The following is a 19,900-nucleotide window of genomic DNA, read 5'->3' as shown; positions in this document are numbered from 1 at the left end:
TCTCCATCTTGACTTGTCTTAGAAATGCCTGTTAGAAGCACAATTGAAATGACACTTGATTTTTCATCAAACCACTTTCATTAAGTTATCAGAAAGTAAATGAATAGGGGAGTAATGGAGATGCTGTGTTCACTGAAAGCTTCCAGTAGAATTTTTAGATTGTTTGCCTACATATAATTTCTGGTTTTTCTGCACAACAGGCAGTTCCAAGCCAAGCCAGCTCTAATCAAATTGCAGGTGAAGTCTTCAGAGTTTCTACAAGGAGCTGTAGCTATTACTCAGAGTTCTGCCTAGCACACAGCCAGAGAATGGATGGTGATTCCTCTCCTGCAAATAGGCAGTAATTTATCCTAGCATCCACATGGGTAAGCTTAGTTTATTATGTCTCACCACTGAAAGTGCAAAATCCTGTACAGAATATGTGGGGGTTTTTAACCATGATATGAGGATAGCAGAGGTAAAAAGTTACTGTTTTTCCCAGATTGTGTCTGTACTTTCTCATTTTTCGTCCCTATTCGTAATCTAAAATCCTTGTGTTTAATTAATAAAGAATAATGAGAAGAAATGCATCTAACCTGTCAAAAGGACACGAGGGAAAACTGAATTTTGGAATTGATACTCATACATGATAGCCATAGTAGCTTTGGTAGAAACTACGCATGATTGTGTATTAAAATGGATCAAACAAATCCAGATTTAGTTATCTAAGAATTATAGTTGAACTAATACCTTTGAATCTTCCTTGGTTATAGGAAACGAAGAACTTAGACTTTTGGTTTTTTCATACTTGTACAAAAGCGGATGATTCCCTAAGTGGGGGGAAAAAAAAAATTCCCTATTCTTTTTATTGCTTTGCTTATGAAGGAGCACCACTGAATTGGTATGACCCTGATCATACTTTAGGGTAATCTCAGGAGAGCAATAAACTACACATCAGCTTTAGTTGCTCAGAAGGGACTACAAGCCCCTATCATTCATATTTCACTTACAAAGCTGTAAGCTACAGTGCCATTATTCCTCTCTGCCTGGAGAAAAATGAACATTCTTACATGACCTGTCTTCTCTTCCCTTAACTAGGAAAAGAAGCAGCTCTAACTCCAGAGTTGGGTTGTTTTTATTTATTTTTTTTTCTATTGCCAACAGCAAGGTCAGGGTTTAGATGTAACCACTATCAATAAAACTGGTTAAGCACAAAAAGTGCTCAGATGCAAAAGATGAAGTCATCAAAAGGCCCTATCAGTTGGGGGATGGGATTTGGTTCCCTAAATACGAGCAGCTTCTGCCATTAGCTTTCCAGAAGGCGCTTCAGACATGGACATGGAGCTGGCAGGTGTGTCCAGGAGCTCTGGAAGCTTTAACTGGGGAGCAGTGCTGCCAGGGGCTCCTGGGCCCTGCTCTGCTCTGCCTGCTGCAGCTTCCCGTCTGAGGCACGGCTGCCCTGCTCCAGCTGAGCTCTGCAGGCTCTGCCTGCCCCTGTGGCTGCCCCTGGAGCTGCTCTGCTCCCCTGGCCTGGGAGACTGTGTGCTGGGAAACTCCTGTCCTGATGTCCCTCACCCCTCCTGTCCTGCTCCTGGCTTGATGGCGCTTTGGGAACACCAGCCACTGCTCCTGAGACACTATGGCCACTTCAGTCCTATCCAAAGGGCTGGCAGGGTGACCTTGCCTGCACAGCAGCATTTTGTGCTTCATGTGCAACAACAGGATTTTCTTGGAACTTGATTTTCCCAAGAATTATGAAACAGACCTGCAACAAGTATTGCTTTTACAGAGCACAAAACCACAGGAGAAAGTCTGGAAAACAAACCAAAGCAGGATCATGCGAAGGTCAGCAATTCAAATACATGATTATGAATTCTATAAAAAGTTTAAGGTTCCTGCATCCTTGGCTGCTAAGGTGTTTGATTTGGAATAATGTTATGGGCACAAAAGAATGCAAAGAATTTGTCTTTGTTTGCAGAGAAAATAGTTTCTCTTTTGGCTATTCTTCCCAGTGAACACTACACTGAAGGCTTTGAAAATCCATTAAATAGCTCCAAACACTTGTTCCTTTATTTGGCAGCAAAACCAGGCAAGATAATCACAACTGAAAATACTTCCCAATGATTTAGGGGATTAGAATCATTTTAGTAAGTATTTTCCTAAATTTTTTTAGGGAAGGGGTAACAGAGAGTGACAGAATGTGTTGTTGGTGGCTTCTAGTAATAATTACTGCTATCCTAAAGTTATTTGTGATCGAAAATAATTTGAAAGTTGCAAACTTTCTTCTCACTACTTTGGCTGACAGCCAATTGCATGGGAGCTTTGGAACAATTGGTAAAAAGCCTACTGGAAATATATGTTATGATCAACTTCTAAACTACATAAGCCAGCATTTGTAATGGAAACACAACCAATCTTGAATTGCACTGTAGTAATTATCAAGGGTATTAAAGTGGGATGGGTATGTAACTGAATGCAAGTGTGACTTATCAGCTTTTACAGTGACCACAAGGAAAGGTAAAGCCAAGTTTGTATCTACATGTCATTATACATTCCTTCTGTGTGCATTTGCCAAAAGAAAGGTTTAAGATACCAGGACAATATTCTCCTACAGGAGACCAAAACACCAGTGTGCAAAGTTAATGGTGTAGAATCTCTCAGGAGATGAGCATTCTGAATTTATGTGAACATTAGTTACAATGCAAAGATAAAACATTTGCTAATTCCTACAACATGTATGAAGTGAGGGATGGGTTTTTTTGTTCAAGTAACAATGCTGTGAATCAGGAGATCTTTCTGAATGAATCTACATTGATTTATTGTTTTGAGTGTGGATGAAATGCTGCAGAGTGCTTTTGCTGAGCCAGCTTTAGAATGGGGATAAAAACACTTCCCTTTAGGTGTCAAAGCTATTCAGAGTAGAACTGCTTATTGCTAGTGAACAATGGGGAAGTTGATGCCAAGGAAAGTCCAATGAGTTGCCTGTGCAAACAAAAGGAGGGAATGATGCAGGTCCTGTGAATTCCTGCTCTATTTATTACATTGCACTGCTGATTAGATAAATGCAACAGCAGAGTTGGTTATTGTTTCCAGGGGAGTTTGCTGATAGTCAGCTTTATAGAGGTTTTGAAACTATGCAGTTTAAAAAAAGGACTCTGCAAGCTTGTCCAAGTGTCATATGTGATTGCATAAGATGATTGAATTCTCTGGCAATCTCAAATACCAATGTCGTGTACATCTTCTGATCTCACCTATCAGAACTTCAGCTGCTTCATATTCATACATAAGGTACACAGTAAAGATATGCAAATCTTTTATCCACTCTGCTTCATCTGATTTATAAAAATATTACCTGTTATTGTCTATTTTTGTATTACATGAAAATTAAAAAATTAATTCAACAGGCAGATTTTTATGTCCTAGTTCCTGTCTGAGATATACCAGATGATAACATGCTCTCTTGTGAGAGGGATTTTAATTGGTGCAATGCTTTACTTTTCCACTCTTTTCATCAGAATACCAATAAGATGATTCAAACAGCTGGCATGTAGCACTCTGCAAAAATAAGAACGAATTAATTAATGTATCAAATAATTAAAGCTATTAGTTGCTTCATGCTAGTTTTCATCAACAATATTTATTGCTGCACAGACTTGCTCTGGGTTATCATTGTGCATTTATCTTCATGACAGAGCAACCATTAGATGGGAAACCCCAGATAACAGCTCCTCTCTTTCCAACACAATCTTCTTTAGGCACGCCAGTTTTTCTGCAGTGTTTTACCAAGTGTAACCAATGTCACAGTCTTAGCCAGTGGTGTATTTTTTTACCTGAAAACATTTTAAAAACTGACTTATCACCCAGTCCAATAAAAATGTCTGAAAGATGTTCATTATTACACACCAACCAATAGAGCTGAAGCAGGCATACAGGCAACCTACAGATTTTTCACAATATTGATATGCAGGCTACCACTAAAAAGTTGTTTCAATAGTAACAGAATTATATTAATCTTATTTAATCAACTTTTAAGTTCTGCTGTAATGTAGAAAAAGATCTGAGTAAACACAGGCCTGTCTTAGAGCGTACATAGCATGGTTTGTTTGGGATAAAGTCTGAAAAGTTCTTTCTATCTGCATACAAACTAAAAATAATGTCTCTAACCATGGATGTTGATATTGCTTAATACGACAAAGTGTTAAGATAATTCAGGATATTAAAAAGACCAGAGTTTTATTCTCTTGAGTAAGAGCCGTTTCCCTGTGAGCTTTATATGGTTCTAGCATTGCTTTTGGCATGCTGATTAACGTTCTTATATTTCTGTTTATCAATTGTGATGCACAAAGGTGTTAAAATTTAATTATTAATGAAGACTGAAATAACCTGGGATCCTTGAGGAACAGATAACTGTCAAATGCGATTTCAATTCCAAGTACTTTCCTTATATTGTTTAAAATTATTTTCTCCGATTTTTAATTTGTCAAGTCATGCCAGAGTTGAAAAATGCCAAGGATACCTCCATTAATTGTGATCTAATAAATCACTGTAGATAGTGTGCTAGATATTTCTAAAGATATATTGTATCAATAGCTTTAAATCTAATGATGGAAAGAAGTAGTTGTGTTACTTAAAACGTCTTCCACCTGCACTTAAGACTGAGAAACCAAGACCTCGGTCATTTTCTCCTGCCTTGAGAGGCTGTGTGTACAGCAATGTCACAAACCTCTGGTTTGGAAAAGGAAGGGTCACACAAGAAACACTCAATTTTTATGACAATGTGCTTTTAGAATGCACTTTTAAAACATCATGTCTGATTATATTTCTTTTAAAGATCTCAGTGAAAAAGGAGACAAATTTCTGCACAACAGAACTGGGATGATCTGTATTTCCTGGCAAGTTTATCTCATTGGGTCCAGTCCTGTCATCTGCCCCAGAGAACCCTCTGCATTGCCTATGAGCTCCCACAGCTCCTGTCACGTTTGTTCTTCTCTTCCTGCAGCCTTAGAAGTGATGGCAATGGAAATCTGACTGATCGGATCCCAGCTCCCTGAGAACTCTATTCCATGACAGACTCCAGTGGCAAGAGGGTATTTGCAACACGCCTGTGCTGCTGGCTGCATGTGCTAGTGGAGGGCAAGGAAAGGCTGTCATTCCAGGTAGGATGAATTTTTGTAGGCCTGGAGCCTTTTGAGGGACAAACACTGGGGGCAAAGAGCAATGGAGCCTCCTCCTGCTCCATGGAACCCCAAGGCAAGCAGGGCTGGCAAGCATGGCCAGGCAGCACAGTGCCTGCTCAGGTTTCAAACACAGCCCAGAGTGTAGTGAGGGTATGACAGGAGTGTGAAAGGCAAAGGTTTTCTGCTGTGAGACAGCATTTCTGAAGTGGTAACATGGCAGATCCGAGTGGGATGCTGGTTTTCTGAAGACTGCCAGAAGCTACGGAATGAGTAGATGTTTAGCTAAAACAGCAGGAGGAGTGCTAAAGGGAAGTAGTTGGAACTGGAACAGTTCTGGAGAGGGGTTTGGGCTAAAGCCAGGGCGGGTAGGAGTAGGTGAGGGGGGTGCTCAACACGTCTTAGCTGGCTCAGTGTTTTGTATTTGCAAAACACTCGGGGTCCTTCTAATGGTGCAGTGCAGCGTGGGCTGCAGCATCATCACTAAGTTGTCATGTTGCCACTGAATAAAAGATATAACTGGAGTACACATCTCAAAGTGTCTTTGCACTTTGTTTTAAATCAGTAATGGTTTAGCATGAACTAGCAAAGCTCTCAGGTCATTGCAGAAAAATTATTGCAGTATATGGCTTTATTTTGACAGGTGGTGTAAATCTCGACCCAAATTTTCATACCTTTGCAGCAGTTAGCAGTGTCCATGCCACCTTTCATATTTCTCCCCAGCTGTGTACCAAAGGGCACGTGTGCAAATGTAATTGGAAGTTTCAAATCATCCAGCTCAATTTTTGAGATGTTTGTGTTGCAGTATGCTGTTGTAATCTGTCTGTAAGATACGTGGAATAAGATGCTCTTTCTGAGAGTGGAAGCCTCCTTGCAGAAAGCTGTGCTTTGCTGCATAATGTCAACATAATGGAGCTGATTTAAGGATGCTATGCTTGCCCTCAAGATGAATTTCCTTGCACTAACAAGCCCCAGTTTAAATCTCATTCTGGGATTCTCCTGTTCCTGAAATCAGTAGGAAGTAAGTTAGGTTTTTGAATTTTGTGAGAGTAACTTGTCTGCCTTGGATACTAGTCACTGCTTATTGCCTCATGATCAAAATGCAGATTCAGCTCTTTGAAGGAACAGCTACATGTGATGAAACTGTTCACTCTCCTTGGAAATGAAATTCTACATTCTTCAAGGTAAAAGTCCTATTTCAAGGATCCTTTGGCTTAAAAAGCAAGTTGAATTCCCATTTAAAGTATGTGTACCATTCAGAGCTCAGTGATGCAGCATCTCATGAACAGAACACCCTAGTGAACTGTCTCCCATGGACTGCTATTTCTATACCGAGGACACTGGAGTTTGTTCCTCCTGCACTTGTCAGTGTGTTTGGGGACTGGGTAGTGCATGTGGGAAACACACCTGGAAGTTCTTTATTTTAGCCTCTGTGTGCCCCTGATGTGTAGCTGCTTGGTACTGCTTCTTAAAGCTTACCTCAACACCTATTAAAAGGAGAATCCCTCCTCCAAAGAGATTTTGGCTGAGCTCCTTATAACCTAGAGGTTTTGAAGGGCAAGAATAGATCCTTGGGTCTATTGGGAAAGGTTTCAAACTTAGGCAGGAAAGAAAATAAGAACAGGGGCTAGTGTTGGATATGGGTTCTATGAGCTGGAACAATATTTTGGGTTATCCACAGAGACATTTGTAAATCTGGAAAATACAGATAAATGTCTAAGTGTGAAAGATTTGGAAAACTGTTCTACTCAGTCTCTAGAAAAGGAAGTAAAGTGGGTAAATTGATCTACAGACAAGTGCAAATCAAAATACTGGCTCTAGATTCAGTCAGTGGCACCAGTGCAGTTGTTACTATGTGGCTTTCCGTGTCCATCAGAACAAAAAGACAGACAAGTCACTGGCAAGAAGAAAAAAGCATATCAAGAAGTACCTGTCCAAGATGTAGTTATAAAAATACAACATAATTTTGGGTATAACACTTTAATCATCCTGAACCTCAGCTGCCTATTGACATCAGTGATGTTAATGAATACAGTCTCTTTAATATACTTATTTCAAGTTGATTTCAGATACAAGTAGTCTTTTCTAGAAATTAATTGGCAACAACTGAATTAGGATTAAACTCTTCCTCCTTCACTGTAACATCTTTAAACTTCCAGCACTGTCACTTCTCTTCTCACCTGATGATTACAGGTAACATTTTTATTAACAATTTAATTATTCTCTTTAGAAGCCAAGGCAATTATAAGGAGCTTGGCTTCTACCAGAAGTCTTGTTAAATGGTTTCACCATTGACTGTAGTCCAACATGAGAGAAGAACAGGCCATAATCAACAAAACCATTACTCAAAATTGTGCGGAGTTGGGAGAAATCAAAAGAGCAATGCTGTTAATATTTTACTGAACATCATGGTACTTTTGTATGGGCTATGAGTCCCCTCTAAATTTATACTGTAAATCCTGTGAAGCTCTATTCACTTTCACAGTGAATTTGTGCTATAAAAGCTGGTAGTCAAAGATCTGACAAAAAGCTGGACTGACATTTATGAGATCAAGCTTTTGTTCCTGATTTTATCATATCCATGTTCCTTGTCAAAATCTTTCCTTGCATGCTTAACCTGAAGAGGAATTTGAAATAGCTGGAAGGGCTGGTCCATGTCTCAGGTGTATGGTTCTGGGAGAAGACGATCATGCAGACACTTATTAGAGAGAAATGCAAGGAAAAGCTCAAGGGGCAGAATGTTTGCAGGTGATTTGGTGAGCTGGTTGTATTTGAGATGCAGAGTAAAGTGAGTATCAGAAAACCCCCCATACCTATTTAAGAGGATTATTAAAAAATTCCATTGTTAGCAGTGGATTAAAAAAAACCCAACTTTATAAGAAAATACATTTACAAAGAATAAAGAAAAACTGTGCAATTATGATGAAATGAAGGAAAAAAGGAAAGAGTACACATTGTCACAACTGAGCTGTAAAAATAGGTTCAAGTACCAAGGTAGGCCAGAAATTATTGAGCAATTTAGTAAAATAATATAAATTAGCCTTTTTTTTTTTTTTCCTAAACATAGGAGAAGCCAGGCCTTCTAGAAAGACTGTAGGCAAACAAATGCTTTGTAAGGTAGGGAAGGGAAAAATCTGTTAACTACGAAAGAGCTTTGGGAGGTTACCAGACTGCTGCCTGTGGTGATGGGGGCATGTTCTGGAGGTGTGTCTGAATGTTCATACAAACCATTATTTAAAAATGGAAGTCTCTTGCATCAGACCACCAGAAGCAAATATTACTGCTGAGAAATTTTTAAAAAATTGGAAACAACACTTTTCACGGCTACTTGTGGTTTTTCTAATGTATTTTTCCTAATTGTCAGGATGGGCTTGATTAACTACAAAAAAGAATCTGTGGAAGGTGTGATTTTTTATAAAGATTTTCAAGGAGATAGAGAGCAACTAGAGACTGGCAATTAGAACTTCTGCAGCAGAAAAGTTAAAGGAAATTGTGATGAAGAACAGAATTAACAGTTAGATGAGTGAACATGATGAGTATAAAAGAGAGAAAGAATAATGTACAAACCTAGTAAAAGGTTTTTTAAGGAATTGGGTAAGTATATGGATGCAAAAGATCAGGCTGACAATGTATTTTACTCTACAAAAAGTATTTTCCAAGATGCCTCAGCAAGGATATTTTTTTCCCTTTTCTTTTAATTTATTTTTTTCTTTATGGAATAATTATAGCTTGAATAATAAGAAGCAGGCTAAGAATAGATGTCAGGTACTACTAATCAGTCTTATGAGGACTTAAACATATAGAATTCTGCCAGAAAAGTGAATGAAGCATGGTGTAATCAATTTGCTTAGACTACAAATGTATTGTGGCCATAAAGACCTTCAGAAGAATTTCTAAGGTGTGGGTGACAGAAATTAAGTGTTCAAGAGTAAAGTATTCCTACAGATACTTGGCTTTACCATTTAGACAAGGCACCCTAAGAGTCATTCAGGGTGTTTTATTGAAAATTTTGACTTAATGCTCTTCATCAGTCAGAAAGGCAAATAGATTATTGAATTTTTCAAGACAGGAAAAAGAGTGAAGTGGAAACACCACAATGTCACTATATAGCTTCATGATCTGCCCGTCTCTTGAACACTGCATGAAGTCCTGATATTGAAAAGATATATATATATATATATATATGTACTACTACCATAAAAGGTAGAATGAAAAGCTGTCACAGCTCTAAGCAGGCCATATAAAAGGAGAGATTAAACAGGTTATGTTTCTTCAGTGTAAGAAAGGGAAGACAGATTGAAGAAAAATAAATTACACGTCTCTAAAATCACAGATGTTATGAAAAAGGTGAATTGGAAATGATTATTCATTTATTCTTCCTCTCAAAAACCAAGAAGGAACAACCAACTAGTTAAATAGAGATATTTAATTATTATTATTGTTGTTGTTGTTGTGAACTTGTGCCCAGAAGATTTGGATAACAAAAACATGAATGTCTCAAGAAGTTATTAGGCAAATTAGTGGCTGACAGACTCATTGAGACCAATTACACATGAAGATACTGATGAGTTCTTTGGCTGAGAAAATCTGTAAGCTGCACCTTCCAGCAGCTGGGTGCCTCTGCTGCCTGAAGCTCGTACAGCCTGCAAGTGTCACACACAGGGCACTGGTCCAGCTCAGAACAGCTTTAGTTTCTACTGTGAGGTGTTCCATTGCCTGCAAGCGTGCAAGCATGAAGATAAACACATGACTCACAGGAGTGAAAGGTTTTGAAGATCAGCTCTAAAATGAGCCAGGTAAAATGGTCAAAAAATAGGGTGAAATGGGAACTGGGAAATGTAAAAAGGCACTTCTGTTAAGTGTTAAGTGTTCTGTTAAGTGTTTTAGTTAAGAGCTCAGATCTTGAAAAGTCTTGATTAGGTTCAGAAATTCTTTGCTGAAGTACTCAATTTATTGATACTAAATAATAACTCCCTTAGTTTGACTAAATTTCCTTAAAACCGCCAGTCTGAAATTTTTTAACCCCACCTCTACAGACTGCTCATAACAAACACGGTCAGTTAATCAAGACATCCACAATATTTTGAACAAGTACATCAAATAGTAGTAGTATGTAAAAAAGGTCTTGGATTCCTTTGCTGTTAGATAGTACAATACTCAGCTCTGTAGAAGTGCAAATCTGACATTAGGAAAGCTGATTACTTCAGGATTACATCCATTTAGCATGTTTAAATTCAGAGCAGAAACACACCTTAACATCAGGTGTGTCCCTGTACCTAAAGTAACTCTGAAATTCATCAAACATGCAAGCTAGTATTTTAAATTTTAAACTTACAGGTGGACAAAATCATAGCATAACTACTTCCATGGCATCCGTTTATTAATGGGTAATTAAAAGGCATTTTTTAAACTTTAATACCACCGAGGGAGCTTAACTTCTGTTAGTGGAGGCTGTCAGCATTTTGCAAGTTAAAACCCATTAGCTTCTTCTAAAGGAAACTGTGGTTTCCATACTGTTTTGTCTGCACATGTGTAAAGAAAGTTAAAACAACAACTACTGAAGCTGTGATAATCAGCATGTGCTGGTTTCAGCAATGCCATCAGTTGCACCAGTGCCAAGATAGGAAACCTTGGCTATCTTTATTTGCCTCAGGTCAGTAATTTTTATCTGCAGTTAAGTAGGATAGAGATTACTTTACTTACTTCTAAATGGTCCTTTTAAGGCCCCTTCATAAAAATGCCCCATCTGGGTGTGTCTGTGCTGCTATTGATCTCTTTATTCTGTCCTCATAAAAAGGCAGTGAGCAGGCAAATTACACAGAAGCTATGGCCACTGAGCAGGGTTAAAAGGAAAGCATGACGGATTTTTCAGAGGAAAAGAAGTCCTGCTCATCACTGTTCAAATGAACATTTAATAATTCATAACAACTGAGTTATAAGTTTCCCCTTCAATACGCTTCCAAATGTGAATAGATTAAGTAGTAATTGCTATCAAGCTTTATGTTCTATTTCATGTACCTAATAAAAGTTTATCTAGTGGAGCTTACTTTGTATCTTTTTGATCTATTCCTAACTGACTGCAATATACTCTATTAAAATATTTATCATTGTGCTATCAAATATTAACCATTTTAAAATCATCCGACTGAAGAAAACAAATAATGTTACTTGCTTAAGTTTTCATGAATTTCCTGATATTTAGTTGTTCAGAACTCCCCCCGATATAGCACTAAAAATACACATGATGCTACAATTTGTGTTCACTCTCTTTGAATTGGGCTGTTTTGGAAATGCACTCTGCTCACATCCATCACCACTGTCCAATTTGGCTCTGCATTCAGAATCTGAGTTTTGTTATCTGAAAAGTCTTGATTCTGCTTCAGTACAAGAGAATATTTTAGGAGAGTTTTTGGTTTTTGTATAGGTTAGTGGATTTTTAAAACTATTTTAGGAGAGTACAGAATGTTGGGCTTTTTTTTAAGAGTAACATTTTTAGGACATTTCCCTAATTATCCACCTGCTCATCCTTCTGTGGCTTTGTCAGGTAAAAATACTGGCAAGTTCCTAGAGTGTAGAATGACCTAGTGATGGGGAGTGATGTGCCACGGTCGCACAGCAGCCCAGCCCAGTCCAGCCTGACTGGCTGCCAGGCTTCCATCCCTCCCCAGCTGAGTGGGTTATGCTCTCCCAGGGTGCTCCTGCTTGTTCAACCAGTGGATGATTCATATCACAGAACTAACATAGCAAAAAACTATTCTTTTTGGGTTAGTGTCCTGCTGAGTTAGATCTGAAATCATTCAGTGAAAGGTCAAACAACTGCCTGAGAGATTGCCAGGGGTGTGGGACTAAATAGTGGGCAATTGGGAGAAGAGGGATTGCAGCACTTGCAATTAGAGCAGTTTGGACAGCCATGAAATAGCAGCTTTGAAGCTGACACTTGGGCAAGATCAAGAGGGGAGCAACCTCTTTGCTCCAATCCAATCCCTCACCTTGCTGGGAAAAAATTGTTCTGTTAAAGGTCAGGTGTATAAATATTGCTACTGAACAATTTCTTTTTGCTTTGGAGAAAGCAATTCCTGATCACCAGGTTATCAGAGTAAATCTCCTGAAGAGCTGCAGTCTGTCAGGAGCCTGGTGCCTCTCAATAACAGGGTAACTGTGCAAACTAGTCCCCTCTTTTGAGCCTCACTCTCTGCTTGATTTTATTTACCTGTTATTTTCTTTGGCTTCTCCACACACAGGTATTACCTAATTCACAACCCCATCCTGTTCACAGAGGCCTTCCAGCACAGAGACACCAAGATAAAGTCCTTGAGCTCTCCCCACTAGTCTATTGCTTCTGCAGGTTCTTCCATTTAAACAATATCCCACATACTTTGTAGGCAGCAGTGCTAAAAGAAGAAAATTAAGGCATGGTCTCCAACCTAGAATGCTACAGAAATTATGCAGATCTGTATTACTTTCTCAGAGCATCTTATGTTTTCATCTCCTCTGTGCTCTTCATAGAGGAGAGGTGCCTCACTTAATCATTTCTGTTCATATACAGTGCTTGTGTTCTGACATGTTTACTCTGACTAAAATATATTCTCCCCCGAGAGAGATCAACCTTCCTTTTCTCCTTCAAATCTAGCATCTCATTAAAAAATAATAACATTCCATGATATTCATACTTTGGTGAACAACTTTCTATGTATCCTAGTATCTGTATGAGTATTCTGTGGGTTGCATATTTTGTAAGGAATGCATTAATAAGCACATTGGCATTGTTGTTTCTCATGTTTAAAAGACCCTGGTTTTAAAAGGATATCAGGATGGCATTACACCTGTAAGTCACCAGCATGCTTCCCCGGAGGCAAGCAGAACTAGTGTTTTGCATCATCTGAGGATCAGCTCTGATAATGCTGTAATTTTGTTTGTATTCTTGCCTTGCTTGTCTTGCATCTGTAAACCATACTTTGCCGTGAGTTGCAGAAGTTGGATTCTGGATTAATGTAAAGAGAATTATTCTGGATTTAAATTTGCAGCCATTTGAAGGAAAGTCTGTTCCTCTTGCATCCAAACCCCTGCACACACGCACAATTTCTTTAGTCTGCATAACAACTATGTCAAATAGGTATTTTGAAAGCAGTATTTTGTGTATAAAGACGAGGGACAGATGACTGTTCCCTGAGGACAACAGTGCTCAGCTCCAGCAGAACTTTATCCTTTTCAATAAATTCTTTTTATATTTGACTTCCCTTCAGCTCCAAGTGTAGCAGTGTCCTGACTAGTACCAGCCTTGGCACCAAACCACAGCAGAAGTGAAAGTATATACAGCACCTGTGCAGAGGGGAGTCCTACTGTATCCTGACCAGCTAACAGCACTAAAACTGCTATTGGTAAAAAGATATAAAAATAGATAGGTGGATCTTCTATGGCTCCCACACAGGCCGTTGCAATGTGAACTGGAAAACTGGAAAGCAGAGCACCTTAATTCTGCATTTCTGTTTCTTTTTTTTTTTTTGTCTTGGCCCCTAGGCACAAGTTCAGTGTGTAGGTACTGGATACATCTGTGTACAAATGTGTAAAAGATCACTAACCTTCACTGAGGAGACCATTGCATTTATATGTAGTGTGTCTAGAAAGAAATGCAGGGTGTTTTTTTTTGAAAAAAGATTTAAGAAGAATTACATGGTATATGTCTTTTCCTCTTTTCTTGCTGAATGGTAAATCCAGTCTTCCAAAAGCAAATGTTAATATTAAGCTCCAAGTTTAAAGTTTCAAGTTTGATTTTCTTTGGCAACTCAATCTGCATGATGATTTTGATCAAATGCCCCAGCTTCTAACATTTGTAATTCATGAAAAAATCCACCCCTAAAAAGCTCATATTTAAATAATCATATAATAAGTTAAATGCATGCTGTGACAGAATATGAATTATCTGACAGGCTGCAGAGTAATACAAGTTTAGTCTGGAAGACAGATACAAGCACTGAGTCCAATTTGAGCATTGAAGGTAAGAGTGCAATCCTTTGCTTGCTTCTGTTTAAATGAATGAGAAAGGGTAAAAATGAGATAGATTGTTCAGACCTTGATATAAAGTATCTGGCTGAAAAATCATTTGCTAATTGTTTAAGATTAGCACCATTGAACCAAGATAATTTAAAACACTGATTTGCTATGGGGTGCCAGCTACCATTGGTAACTCTCACTCACTCTAGGCCTTTGCAGTGCTGTGGGTTCAGTGTGTTTACTTGGTTTTTGTATAAAGGGAGATAGAGAATATTATTACTCATTGAGCCTTCCCTCACCTTTTCCCCCGTGAGGAACATGCCTAATGAAAATTCGAGCTGTGCTGCCAAACTGATATTGGCAAAAGATCTTTTCTTTGCCTGATTGGATAAATATGCAGCTGGTTTTGGAGTCAATGCTTCTGTGAGTGAAATTAAAAGATGTTACTTTAAAATGCTGCTGTATGTGTGCAGTGGACTTTAGTCACCTGAAATGTCATGGCAAGAAATACAGAAGACGCAAGACTGTGAACAATACACGTAGAAGATCAAGTGAATGCTCCTACTGAATATTTTAGTGTGTTTGAATGTTTTTGCTTTTGAAACGTTCCTTTTTTCAAAAAACACTATGTTCAGTTAAAAACTGGCCCAAATCAGCTGAAGTTGCAGGTTAAATTTCTTGCCATGCTTGGAGCTTTTAGTTCTGTTTGAATGTTCATTTTTAAAGGAAATAGTTCCGTTTCTATAAAATAGAAAAATCAAATATACGCTATGCTATGTAATTTCTCATGTTCCAGGAGTTCTAAAAGGGTTTCAGGACCAAACTGTTCTGTTCTGAATTCATTCCTGTGCTTTGATCCTGGTGAGAAAATCCATTGTGGGTATGTGGCAGGGAGGCCCCGCTGAGCCCAGCACGTTCCCCGCACGCCCACGCCTGCGGCCGCGGGGGTTCTGGGGAGGGCTCAGAAGCTGCGCCAGGCGCAGCCACATCTATTGTGCCTCTTCTTCTGAGGGCAGCAAACCTTCCTGTACCAACCAGACCCCGCTGACCGCTACGTCTCTGCAGCACAAACCCTGAATGCAAGAAGATAACAGCTGCTATCACAGTGCTTTTTATCTGGGAGGCAAAGTCTAAAATTGCATCTGACCTCGGTGTGTGCAGAGACACCAAGCGAGGAGCGCTCTGCCTGGATCCTCAAAGGGTTTGGATTAAATCACTAAGAGTGAGGTACCTAAATAAATAGTTCTAAGGATAATAGCTTCTGTGACTTCTACTTTGTGTGGTACAAAGTAGACTCCAAACTGTAATTTATCAAATGATATATTGTGGGCCTTAGAAAACACAACTCTGCTTTTGTGTTGTTTTTTCCCTAATAGGTTTACTAATATATAAAATTATGACACTCCATCTACTTATAGAACCATACATGCAATTAGACTAGCTATGGTACAGATTTAAATTGTTTTTTTATAGTCAAGTTTCTGTTTGCCCTAGGTCAATGGTTTTTAGCAACAAAGCTCCATAAGAATAGAATTCCATAATAATGCAAATAGCCTCTGTATAACAAAAAGTAAACAAGCACATATTGGTCTGTAGACTGAGTGTGTGTATCCATCTTTGCATATCTATGTTCCTGTGCAGCACAGGCTTAGGGAAAAGCAGATCAAAACCACATGCTACGTGTCCAGACAAATAATCTTTTTGAGCTTTGCCAAGGCAACAGAATGAGTTCTTATTTTTCTTGTATATTGGGGTCTGCTTGCTTGCCCGGTCATTTGTTTAGAATTCAATGGGAAAATAAGAAAGCTAAAACTGACACTGTACAAAATTAAATTAATTGGAATTCTGTTCCTCCATGATAAGACTTGAAATGAGATTTAAATCAGTGTGTGGTTGGTAAAACACGACAATTTGATGTCTGTTCCATAAAACTGACAACCGCATCTAGCTGTTTTTCTTCTGAAATTGATCAGATAATTTGTTCAAACTTAGAAAATATCTGACAGTTACACAATCAGACTGAGATTTGTTCAGAAAATTACAACATAGTGAGGGAAACTCAATTAGTTTTGTCAGCAAATATAAAGGCACTAGTCTGCATTTCCAGAAACTGTCCAAAGCTTTTAGTTACTCTTGATTCAGCTAAAATCAAGCTAATTATATGCTGGGCTCAAAAAACTCCTCATTAGAAGAACATTTTGTCTTATAATGTCCAAACTCAAAAAGATAGGAAGTACTGAAATTAATAAGTAATTGGTTTGACAAACTGGTCTGTATATATATATATATATATATATATATTACTGTAAAATTTGCTCAGCAGTCCTCCAGACTTGTTCAGTACCTCAGCTGCTTAATATCTTTCTTAAACCCACTGGGTGGACACAGTGGTAGGTTTTCTTTATTCAAATTCTATGCAGAGAACCATCCTGATTTCTGTTTTAACTTTTTTCCCTTATAGTTTGGGTCACTGCAATATTTCCAATGCTTCATAAGTCCCAATGGTTATTTTGCCAATATCTAGGATAAGGTACGGGGTGGTAACAATCTTCTTCTGCATATGAGGTGCAAGGCAGAGGGAGACCTCTTATTTCTGAGTGTGTTGTTTGGGAGATAACTAGGATCTGATTTGGTGAAGAATTAGTAATAAGAGAATTTTGAAACTTGGAACATTACTTCACCTGCTTTCTGCTGCAATTCTAACTACCCAATAATTTTGTGAATCCTAAGTAAAGTAGAAGCAGCCGGAAAGTGGGAACACAATCAACAACCACATGTGAAAAATATGGTTTAAATGCCCTGCCAAATACAAACAGGAGCTTGCTGGTAGAAGCTGACAAGTCCAGTCTTCTCAGGTTACACTGAACAGTGTTGCCCATGCAAGCTTCTTTTCTTTTCATATACTATCTTTAATGCTATTTGGTTATTTATCACAATATTTCCTGAAATTATTTATTGGTTTTCTTTCCAGATATAATTTGCTGAGTTGTCACAAGTCCAGCTTTTCTGCTTCAGAGGTACTCTCACTTGGAGAGGCAGTAGTAATCTCTAGCATTATTGCCTTAAAATATATATATATAAGATTTGCATTTGGTTTTGAGTATTTAGAGCACTTGTATGACTGTTGACCAATTTATAATATTTGTGTAATTTGTGTCAGTAATTACATTTTCTTGTGTTTCTCAGTCTTAATAATCAAAAGCAAGCTCTTGTAGAAATCTGTCTTTAATGTGTGTGTGGTTAAGAATGTAGAGGCAGTGAGAGAAGGTGAAAGAAAAATGTGAGAGGACCCTCCAGAGTTTCTGGAAGTAGATGATCAAAACTGTTAAAAGAATAAGTCTTAAGAATTTACAACAAACAAAATTTGCAGTAAAAGTCTAATCCTGTATATACTGAAGTGATATTTGTACTCACTTGTTTACAAGACCCATTAACCAGAAGAGAAGCAAAATATATAACTAAGCATTGAAACAACATGTGTTCTAGCACCATTTCAGGACAATTTCAGCTCTTATTTATAAGGATGTTAAGTATACTTCCATTTTTTTCCCAACCATTAGCTTTTATCTAGTTTTCACTAATTATTACAGGTACCAAGCCAGTGTTTTGCAGTTATTATCCAGGGATAGTTTAAAGGTATGAAAGCATAATTAACTTAATCAAGAACCTGAAGTTTAGGGCAGAAAAAAGTGAACATGCAGAGAAATCACCTTCTTTTGTTTAGTAGGAATTCTGAATTTAGAAGCAATATGCTGATGTTTTAGTATACAACACTTCACAGTTGCCAAGATGTGTATTTACCTATGCCAGCAGGAGCTCCTCTGGGTGTTAGTGGGAGAGAGAGAGGACACTGAAAGTGCATTAAATTAACTGGATGTCACAGTCAGTGCCCTCACTGGAGTCTCCCAAGGTTCAGGCATTATGGCACTGGTACAGCCCAGAGCTTTCACTCGTTCTCTGCTCCCAGGAATTGGCATATGACAGCACACGGATGAGAGGCAGCGGAGCTGCAGGAGAGGGGCGACTCTCAGAGTTACTTACGTTGACAGCCCAAGCTGTGCCAGATATATCCCGGCAGACATTTATCACATTTAGGCCCTGATGTTCCCTCCTTACACTCACAAAATCCTCTGTCATTACAGCGATCATGGACTGAACCAAAAGGGTTACAATAACAGTCTGCAGAAACAAGACAACACATACACACTGGATTCAGGTCTACATGTGGAGATAATTCATTCAATACCAACAAAGGGTGCATTTCCAGTGCTAAAGGAAGACTGTCTATTAAGAACATCTAGTATAGTGAATATAATTACTACATGTCCATTTGTTTGTTTGCATGTGTCATTTCAGGAAGAGACATTTTATGATGCAAAGAGAAAAAGTAAACAGAAAAGATATAAAGGCAGAAGATACCATGGTCTTGAGGGTAAGTGATTGTAACAGATTCTCTTTGGCAAGAATATTTTTGACAATTTAATGAACAGTAGAAGAGCTTTGTATAGTATGGATATATCCATGTGCCATCAGGGTGAAATGTTTCGCTTTATTAAAATAGGCTTATCTGTATTACTCAATATTTTCAGAAGTGCTAGATGTCTTTACAGGGCTATATAAATGCACTTTACTTATTTCCAAGATAGTCTTCCTTTATAGGTTTGAGCAGTATAATAATTTAAGTGATTATTTGCCTTTAAATTGATAAGATTGATTTATCAGTGACATTAATAAACCTTTTGCATATTCTGCAATGAAAAGCTTGAGGTGAGCACTAATGTAATGCAAAACCTTTAAGAACGGGCTTTATGCAGCCATTTTAATTTCTCTCACCTCCCAGCGTGCAGATGGAAAATGCAGTGAGGCTCATTCCCCGCTGTATATTTTTCACATGTGTTCAGCTAATTAAAGAATAAGTAGGGTAACACATTTCCTCCCACAACACTTACTGTGTTGTTCATTCACAGCCCTTTTCTTTAATGTGATTACAATATCTGTGTTCAGCTTTCAGCCAGCTGAACAAAGGCAAGGAGCTCACAGAGCTCATTTTTGGCATTCCTGTTCTTCACCTTGGTTATTTAGATTTTGTTTTTAAATTAAGGGTTTTCTCATTTTTATGCAGACCCATGTAGACCCAGAGTAACTTCCCTGTTAACTGAGACCACAGACTCCGTTTGGAAGCATCTAATCTCTGCTTCTTCCTGATTTGGGGTAACCTGCTGGGAGTCTGGATTTATATGTTTGTGAATCAGTGCTGCTTTGATGACTACATCTGGCAATTGTTCCCTAGCATTAGGTTAAACCTCAGTGGTACCGTAAATGAAAAATTGGAGTTGAACTGGGAGGTTACATATGTATATATTTCTAATGAAAAAAACTAACAGGAAAAAAATTAACAGAAAGACATCTGTCATCTGTTGTCTCACTGTTTATTAACTATAAATTACAGATGGCACTTTGAACATTTGGCATGCTGAAGAAGAATAGTTACCTTTGGCAAAAAGGTTCCACAATAATAACAGAGTCAATTAGCTGGCAACATTCATTAATGAAGCGGAAAACTGACATGCCGAAAATACTGTGCGAGGCTGAGTATTACAGCAAAGTGAGTGCCACTTGAAAAGCTGGGAATTGTGATGTTAATCAGATGTTTATGTAAACTGATATATCAAATGTTTATGTAAACAGGCTTGAGATACATTCTGAATGCAGGAAGTAAAATTTGCTTCAAGAGTGTTTATAGAAAACCTTGAAAG

General features: G+C 38.2%; 1 protein-coding gene across 11 annotated transcripts in view; it reads right to left on the bottom strand.

Annotated features, from left to right (window-relative positions):
• The window catches only part of NTNG1 (netrin G1), a 146,719-nt gene that overhangs the window by 7,037 nt on the left and 119,782 nt on the right, over positions 1 to 19,900 (bottom strand). For 5 of the 11 annotated variants that reach the window (XM_038143716.1, XM_038143720.1, XM_038143718.1 and 2 more), the window contains one exon: positions 18,186 to 18,323. The exons of the other annotated variants lie outside the window; for them this stretch is intronic. In XM_038143716.1, coding sequence (XP_037999644.1) covers positions 18,186 to 18,323 — 138 coding nt within the window. The remainder of the gene's footprint in view (positions 1 to 18,185; positions 18,324 to 19,900) is intronic. 11 annotated transcript variants of the gene reach the window in all.

The sequence above is a fragment of the Motacilla alba genome, chromosome 8 (assembly GCF_015832195.1).
Source record: "Motacilla alba alba isolate MOTALB_02 chromosome 8, Motacilla_alba_V1.0_pri, whole genome shotgun sequence".
NCBI lineage: Eukaryota > Metazoa > Chordata > Aves > Passeriformes > Motacillidae > Motacilla > Motacilla alba.
The sequence above is the reverse complement of the archived record's forward strand: the minus strand, read 5'-3'. Positions and strand labels throughout refer to the sequence as shown.